This window comes from Mus caroli, chromosome 19 (assembly GCF_900094665.2).
Source record: "Mus caroli chromosome 19, CAROLI_EIJ_v1.1, whole genome shotgun sequence".
NCBI lineage: Eukaryota > Metazoa > Chordata > Mammalia > Rodentia > Muridae > Mus > Mus caroli.
The window spans coordinates 38,732,788-38,741,619 of record NC_034588.1 but is presented as its reverse complement, the minus strand read 5'-3'; the positions used below and the strand labels follow the sequence as shown (position 1 = coordinate 38,741,619).

Sequence of the window (8,832 nt, the reverse complement as noted above, 5' to 3'; positions counted from 1 at the left end):
AAGAGAGGCCCATTGGACTTGCAAACTTTATATGCCCCAGTACAGAGGAACGCCAGGGCCAAAAAGTGGGAGTGGGTGGGTAGGGGAGTGTGGGGGGGAGTGTATTGGGGACTTTTTGGATAGTATTGGAAATGTAAATGAGGAAAATACCTAATTAAAAATAAATAAAAAAAAAAAAAGAAAGACATTCCCTTAGAAATGGTGAAGAGACAGGGCAGGGCTAGAGTTGGGAAACAGAACCCATGTCTGGCTTGTGTAAAGCTTGGATACGAATTCCAGCCCCAGAAAGAAAAAGTAAATGGGCTCAGGGCAGAAGCAGATATCTGAGTTACAGGGCTGGGACAAGCAAATGCGTGAAAAGATATTCAGTGTCCTCAGACACACATTACTGTCCAGCTACCAAAAGAGCTGAAATAAGACAGTACAACATGCATGCTGGTAGATGCACACACAGCCACATTAGGCTGAGGCAGAAGGATCTCAAGAGCCAATGAGTTCAAATCCGGCCTGGGCAAACACCGTGAGAGTCCATTTCAAATAAAATGAGAAAATGTATTCTTTTTTCAGCTTGCTTCAGATTTCAAAATAACTTTGATCTAGATCAGCCTTCCCTGCTAATTCCTCCTTGACGCACCCCCAAAAGAACTAGAACACAAGGTCTCAACTGCAGAGTACCTTATTCTAACAGCTTTTCTGGGAAATGGAAATATCTCCAGGTCTCCCCTGCCAGTCACTCTGACTTGTGGTATCTGTCCCTTGTAAAGGCCAGGCTACACTGTCTCTAGGCTTTGGATCTCTAGGTATAACCCCAGAGTTACTGATGTTGCCATCAGTCAGGATACTTGTTTCAATGCATGCTTAAAGGCAAAGACTGCCCACATGTTCAAAATGAGAAGGGTTGGACATTTAACTGGCCTACGTGGGAACGCCAATGAATTCCAAAGCTTGAGAATGGACAGGGATCATTCTCTCTGCAATCAGGGTTTCCTGGGGGAGGCTGTGGGGGCTGCCATACTAGGACATTCTCTAAATGGATTTTCTGAGAGGGCATTGAACAGGAACCCCTTGTCAGTACAGCCTGGGAGCTCACCGCAGTGTTGGGCTCGATGAGACGGTGCTGTAGTTCCTGGGCAGCTTCCCACTGCCCTGTGAGGCAGAGTCTCTCCAGCTGGCACACCTGGGCCCCCAAGACATTCGCCAAGCCACATATGCCCCCAACAGCTCCTGCCCAAAGGAGACACAGAACATCCATCAGGAAGGGCTACTTGCTACACAGAATCCCAAACCTTGGGCTCCATACCTTTTCATTTTGAGAACACTGGAGGTAGATTTCTATAATCTCTGGGCATATTCTGTGTGTCCAGAATATGTACTTCCAGAGGTAAAGACTCCCGTATATTCTAAATGAGAAGTCTGCATGACAGTTGCCATTCAGAGCCAGCCGCAGGGCAGGGGACACAGCCTGCCTCCCACCCACCGTGTCCCCCCAACAGGATCTTGACCCCTTAGAGGCTGAGGAACTAGGAACTGGAGTTCTGAAATCTCATTCCTCCAGTTAACTGGTAGGGAGGAGGAGAGTGCTCCCCTTTGCTTTGTGATGTGAAAATCAGCCTTTGATTGTGCTTCCATGATGAGTTAAGAGTGATAACCCTTCGCCCAGTGGCTCAAGACTGGAAGGAAGGCAGTTTGGAATGGGCCAGTATGCTTGCTAGTTAAAAGATACCTCCTTATGGGCCAGGGAGAGGGTTCCGTGCGTAAGAGATTCTTACAAGTTAAGCCTGGTGACCCAAGTTCAATCCTCAGGACTTAAGGGGTAGGAAAGAAACATCTTCTCAAAGTTGTCCTTTGACCTCCACATATGTGCTGTTTGTTAAGCATGTGTACCCTCATGTATACATATGTATGTAGTACATGCCTGTAATCCCAGCACTTGGGAGGCAGAGGCAGGTGGATCTCTGAGTTCAAGGCCAGCCTGGCTTATAGAGAGAGTTCCAGGACAGCCAGGGCTACACAGAGAAACCCTGTCTGGAAAAAAACAACAAAAAATAATCTTTAAAAATTTAATGAGAACAAATTTATTTAAAAACAAAAGATATTCATAGACAGGCATGGTGGTATATGCCTTTAATCCCAGCATTCGGGAAGCAGAGGCAGGTGGATCTCTGTGAGTTCAAAGGCCAGCCTGGGCAACATAGCAAGTTCTAGGATAACCAGGGATACAGAGAGAGACCTGTCTCAAAAAAAAAAAAAAGAAGGGTTGGAGAGATGGCTCAATGGTTAAGAGCACTGACTGCTCTTCCAGAGGTTCTGAGTTCAATTCCCAGCAACCTCATGGTGGCTCACAACCATCCGTAATGGGGATCCAATGCCCTCATCTGATATATCTGAAGACAGCTACAATGTACTCATATACATAAAATAAATAAATAAAATCTTTTTTAAAAAAAGAAAAGAAAAGAAAAATACTTATGTGCTGGGCACCGTGGTAGATGGAACTGGCCTTCTAACCCTCACCAGACCACTTCAATTTTTAGGGTAAAAAGACAAGTCCAGTGAGGGCTGGTGTTTTGAGTGAATGAACGGCATGGTTGAAACCCCAGCTCAGTTGCCCCCACCTCCAGAGTCTGTGCCTTCCCCATGTGGATTCTCCACTTTAGAAGCTGTAGGATAGTAAAGGGAAATACACAAGAACCTTGACCAAAGACCAGTCTGCAGAGCCTAAGGTAAGGGAAACCACTATTGTCTCTCACGGTGCTGAAAAATCTACTCAGATCTCAGGGCGCGGATGCTTCTGTCCCCTCGGCCCTACCCACCGTGGCTGAATCCCGCTTGAACCCAAAGGCTGGCTCTCAAAACAAACAAGAGCAGCTGGTCTCCATGGCATTGCTGGGAGGCCAGACTGAAGAGAGTCTGATCAGACAGCTAGAGATCCCATCCCAACCCCCAGGTCTGACAGTTCATTCCGCCCCATGGATAGAGGCAGAGGAAAGCGGACTCCTGGCCTAGAGCAGAGGCCCCAGACCTCTGCTCTGAGAATGATTTACAGGGTGAGATTAGAGGAGTTAATTTTGTCATCTAAGCATGGAATTGGGACTTTACCAACTTCAGGCATCCCTACAGGTCACCACTGTCCTCATACACCCACCCGAAAGGGTCAAGCCAAAGCACCCAGAGTTGAGACAACCATTTCCTGCAGCCCCAGATGCTTGCGTGCACCTTGGTTGGTCAGGGTGGTTCAAGAACAGCAGGAGGCTTACCCACAGCATAGCTGGCCAGGAGGAAGCCAGCTGACCCAGCCAGCACCTGGAAATCCTGCTTGCTGGTCTTGTGAACTATCAGTCCAATCCTGGTCACCTATAGCAGTAAATGTGGCATGAGAGCTGAGCCTAGAACCACCAGCCTGGATGGGCTGGGCATGTGCTATCAAAATACCCATAGGGATGCCCTCAAGTCCAGGCAGTGCCTCAGCGAGCCCGCCCAACGAGCAGAGCCTAGGGACTGCCATAGGTCTCAGAGCTGCTCTGGGTTACAAGCTGCAGAACTGGGACCAGTGAAAGGGAAGGAGGTCCCAGTCTGGGAGCTGCAGCCACTCACATCTCCGCCACTGTCCTTCAAGCCGATGATATTTGGGTGCTGAGACAATGTAACCACGGTATCCACAGGCAGCTCTAGCCCCGTATTGGCTGGGACACTGTACAACACCACTGGGATTGGAGAAACGTCAGCAACCTGTGGGCCCAGAGAAAAAGGAGAAGGCAATTGCCTGGCTCTGAAGGGCTGCAGGCTCACCCTTCCGGGCCCTGGACTGGGTCGCTGCGCGGGGCTATGTGGCAGGTCTGCCTCCTGAAGTACGAAGAGCAATGAATGATGGGTAGCAAGTTTCTGAGTGCCGTCGGCACATCAGGCACAACTGAAGCTATGAAGCTGTAACCCTGAAGAAGCACACAAAGAGGAGGCCATTATTCTCCCTGGGTTTTTAAAAAGATGTATTTTTTTATTTTTAATCATGGGTATATGCACACGAGTGCGGGTGCCCTCAAAGGTCAGAGGTCTATCCCCTGGAACTGGAGTTGTTATATGTGGTTGCAAGCCACCCAATATGGGTGCTGGGAAATGAAGTTAGGTCCTCTGTAGGAGCCATCTCTCCAGTTCCTATTCTCCCTGTTTTAAAGGAAAGGAATCTGGTAGAAATGGTCTACTGTCACACAGTTGGTACACACTAGCATCATAAGTATGTCCTAGAGTGGCTATTTACAGGACATATGCTATCCGTTCCTAGCCTCTCCTTAGGCACCGCCTCCATCTCTGTCAATCTCTTGGTGCCTGACCTTTAGTCCACGCCCACCGCTCCCACCTACCTTGGTGTAGTGGTGAATGAGGGCAGCGCTGCTCATGCGGCCACGATAGTAACAAGGGGTCACCACCATGGCGACATCAGCACCCACCTGAGCCATGCTGACAGTCATCTCTACTGTGGCTTGCGTGGCTGCAGTGAGGGAGAAGGCAAGCAAAGCAGGCTTCAGTGCACCCCAGCAGAGGCAAAACAACAGACAGAACCCAACCCCAGGGCCAAGGAGCCTGGATTCTGCCCCGCAACCGCCCAGCAACCCCAGGTCCCAAGGCATTGGGTCCTCACACTCGCAGCCAGAACCGGCTATCAGGAACTTGTCCTTGGGTATGGCCTGGCGCACGCGGCTCACCACCTCCAGGCGCTCGAGGCTGGTTAGGAACGGAAACTCTCCAGTCGAACCCTGGACCACGAAGCCTGCAACACAGCCCCATCAGTGCAGTGCACCCATTCCGACCGTTTCCAGAACATCAGGATGCTGATGCTGCACAGTGCCCAGGGTCACTTTCCCACCACACCCTTCCCATCCCTGTCCGGCCATAAACAGAGGGGTCTTAACAGATTTCGGTTATTCCAGAAAGAATAGTCCGTAACATACCCTGCACCTGTGTTCCCAGGGTCCGGGACAACCCTCCCATTACCTTCCATTTGGGCGTTCTGCCCCAACTCAGGTGTTTTTCATGTCTTTCTACACTTGCAATAAGTGTATAAAAATTATTATGTAAATACCACGAATAAGATTATATTTCTGGCTTTGCTCTCCCTTTTATCTACAATGAACTTTCTCCTCTTCTACCATACCTAGGAGCAGTCCTGTCCTTTCCCTTCCTCTCTCTCTCTCTCTCTCCCTCTCTCTCTTCCTTCTCTTCTTCTTGTTCTTGCTCTTGTTCTTGTTTGTTCTTGTTGTTCTTGTTCTTGTTCTTCTTGTTCTTGTTCTTCTTGTTCTTGTTCTTCTTCTTGTTCTTGTTCTTGTTCTTCTTATTGTTCTTCTTCTCCTCCTCCTCCTCCGTCTCCTCCTCCTCTTCTTCCTCCTCTACTTCTCCTCCTTCTTATTCCTTTTCTTCTTTCATTTAGTCAGAGTATATTAATGTTAGGAAAGGTAACTAAAACAATGTCCTTTCACAAAAATCAAACAACCCCCCCAAAAAAACAACAAAAAACAAAAACCCACCATATCTGTAGTTCCAGCACCTGTGATGTGCAAAGTAGAGAATCAAGAATTCAAGGCCACCCTGTGGAATATGGGAGACTCTGTCTCAAACAATAAAAATCATAAGTAGTGCACAATTACAGAACCCAGTACACCTGAATATTAAATAGATATGTTATAGAAGAAAAGGACCGTAAAGCTGGGAGCAGTATTAGCATACAAAAACCATGCCACACAGCCCTGGGTGATGAGCCATCAAGTGAACTGGAGCTTCCCTGCAGTCACCTGAGAGTAAGGAGCAAAGCAGCTGCCCGGGAGAGACACAGAGTTTCCTGGCACTGAGACTGAGGGAAAGTGTGTTCCCGTGAGTCACCCTGAAAGGAACACGGTGTGATGTCCACATGGCTTCATACCACACACCTTTTCCGTGTTTATTGAAGCTCTCCCCACTAAGAAAGCTGCCAGGAGTTTTTCTTTTCCTTTATACTAATACAAGCAACCATGTTGAAATCAAAAGGATTTGTCTTCAGCTAGATCCATGTCCTGAGGTCGGTTCCTCGAGCCTGGGAGGGTAGAATCTCTTGTTTTGCTGCCAGTGTCCCACCCCTTTGAAGAAGCTGCCTGCCCTGCTGAGGGCTCCCATTTAACTAACACTGGACCAGTCCTCGACTATTCCAAGACCGAGACTGTGTTGGCTCTGTTTAGTTGCCACAACTATCTATCTGCTAAATCAAGTATCGGCAGGTTTATACTATGGCCCCAAACCTGGCCACAGTCACTTCCAAGTCACTCTTCCTCTGGCAGACAGTTCCAGAAACCCCTGGGCTCCATTGCTAGATCTCAAGGCAAGACAGTAAGGTCTGATGCCCTGGGAGGCAGCAGCAGGCTCCATACTCCAGTCTCCTGAAGCACAGCTTTCAGCTCTCAGCTGCCTGCCTCTGGAGTCAGGCACTAGACCTATGCCTGGGCCCTTACAGAGTTGTTGTTTTGAAAGCTCAGCTAGGAAGATGTCCTGGAAAGTACTTTGATGTCTGGGATCTAGAAAAGAAAAAAAAAAATCCCCTCCTTCCTCCTTCATCCAACCGCAGGATTTGCATCAGTCTGGAGGGGCTCAGCCAAAGGACCCTATGAGGAAAGCAAGTGCAAAGCAACTGGTAGGATAGTTGGAGCACAGACTCTTAAGTTGTAAAACCCAGGACCAGGCATGGAGGCACATGCTTGCAACCCTAGCTCTCAGGAGGCCAAGTCAGGAGGATTATGAATACAAGGCCAGTCTGGGGATACACAGAGAGATCCTATCTCAAAATCGTCACTTCCGAGGAAAGAGGGAAAGGCAGCAGGTTGGAGACGTGGTTCAGTGGTTAGAACACCTTCTGCTCTTCCTGAGGGCCTGAGTTCAGTTCCCAGGTCTCAAGTCGGGCAGTACACAACTGCCTGTGACTCCACCTCTAGGAATCCAGTGCTCTCTTCCAGTCCCCACAGACAGACCATCAGACAGACAGACACACATACACAAATATGTAAAAAATATTTTAAAAAGAGAGAGAGAAAATGACTTAACCAAACCTTAGCTTCCTTAACTGAAAAACAGAGATATTGGTATTTCTTTCAAACAGGGAAGTTAAAATGAGTTAGTCTTCAGAGCCTCGGGAATAGTGGGCGTTACGTATACAAGACTTTTGGAGTTAGAAGAAAGTTCACCTTAAAGCAGGAGTGTGGCTGAGCCAGAAGGGAGCACCTCTCACCTCTTGTCTCCCACTGAGCAGGAGGAGTCCCTCTCATTGGAGCTGGCTGCTCAAGTGGCTGAGGCTGCTGCCTGGAGCTGGGCTGCACAGGAGACCTGGTGATTTACTGTGGCCAACAGGAGACTGGGTGTCTCACAGAAAAGGCAACCTTGGTTACTGGTATGGCCCCGTGGTGCTTCAACATCACTTCCTCCTCTAAAGTACCACCCTGGGACCCCTCTATGAGTCTCTGGACTTTGAGCCTTTCTCCTCTGAGCTTCCCTTCCCAGTTCTTTATCATGTTTCCTGTTGTATGCTCACATGTAGAGGTGCTTGGAGCCCTTCAACCACACCAAGGGATCAGGAAGTCTTCTCACCCTGGCCTCTCTTACAGGATGACAGCAGAGAGCTGACAGACTCCTAAGTCCTCCTCTGCTCTGAGTTCTACACTCACTCTTCTTTCTCTCTAGCCCTTACCCATCTCTTAATGTCCCCTGTCCCTCAAGATGGGGGTGTGTGTCTTAGGGACCACTTGCTTGGTTTATGTGAGGCCCTTGTTAGATTCCTAAGAACCACAGAAGCAAATCTGTCAGGGTTCTGTCCCAACACACTGCCATTCTCCTGCCTCAGCACAGTTGTTCATGGTCTGACTTTGTTTCAACCCCAGCAGAGATACTTCAAAAATTCAAAAGCTGTTAAGTATCTCAAATCCCTGTCCCTCTGGGTCCTGAAGCCCACAGCATCCCGCTGCCCTACTGTGTGCTCTTCTTGCTTGGCCTGGAATCATTAGGTATACAAGACTTTTGGAGTTAGAAGAAAGTTCACCTTAAAGCAGGAGTGTGGCTCTTCTTTCTTGGCCTGGAATCATTCAGACAGGGACAGTGGCCCTGTTCATGTCCAATACAGACTCTCTGAGGTGGGTGTTGATAATTTGCTGTATAAAGTCATTATCCTACATATGAGCTGGAGGGCTAGCCTGATCTACAGAGTGAATTCCAGGATAGCCAGGACTACAAAGATCCCCAAAACAAAATAGCAAACAAACAAAAATAACCATCATAAACTGCAGGCCTGAGGCAGAGTTCTTTTGAACATGATCTAATTTATAACTACCCTCTGGGAATAAAAAGCTTAGCAAAATGCTTAAGCAATTTCCCAATGAACTTCAGTGGGATAAGGCCAGGGACTGGGAAGCCAGCCACCTCCCAGCTGACTCAGGCCAGTGTCTAGGGCTAGTTAGCTGCTTTTGTGCCTAGCCTTAATTTCAGTCATCTGTCTTTTCTTCTTTTCCCTAATAAAAATGTCCTCACCAAGAATCTATTTGAGTGGCCTGCCTCTGGGCCATTTTGCTTACAACAAGACTACAATAAAACTTTGACATGTATGTCCTCGTTGGTATGTCCTTGTGGGTTGTCGGCAAGTGTTTCAGCGTTGGATTTTGAAGACAGACGGAAAGTGCAGAATGCCAATAGCATCTTCCTTACAGCACAACAAACAGAACCAAGAATTAACATGGAGCCGGGCGTGGTGGCGCACGCCTTTAATCCCAGCACTCGGGAGGCAGAGGCAGGCGGATTTCTGAGTTCGAGGCCAGCCTGGTCTACAAAGTG

The 8,832-nt window shown here is 48.4% G+C and overlaps 1 protein-coding gene across 1 annotated transcript in view; it reads right to left on the bottom strand.

Annotated features, from left to right (window-relative positions):
* Window positions 1-8,832, bottom strand: part of Hoga1 (4-hydroxy-2-oxoglutarate aldolase 1) — a 27,424-nt gene that overhangs the window by 8,432 nt on the left and 10,160 nt on the right. Inside the window, exons 2-6 of the mRNA XM_021151378.2 lie at window positions 4,637-4,765; window positions 4,359-4,486; window positions 3,595-3,729; window positions 3,258-3,354; window positions 1,091-1,224 (exon numbers count right to left, since the gene is read on the bottom strand). Coding sequence (XP_021007037.1) covers window positions 1,091-1,224; window positions 3,258-3,354; window positions 3,595-3,729; window positions 4,359-4,486; window positions 4,637-4,765 — 623 coding nt within the window. The remainder of the gene's footprint in view (window positions 1-1,090; window positions 1,225-3,257; window positions 3,355-3,594; window positions 3,730-4,358; window positions 4,487-4,636; window positions 4,766-8,832) is intronic.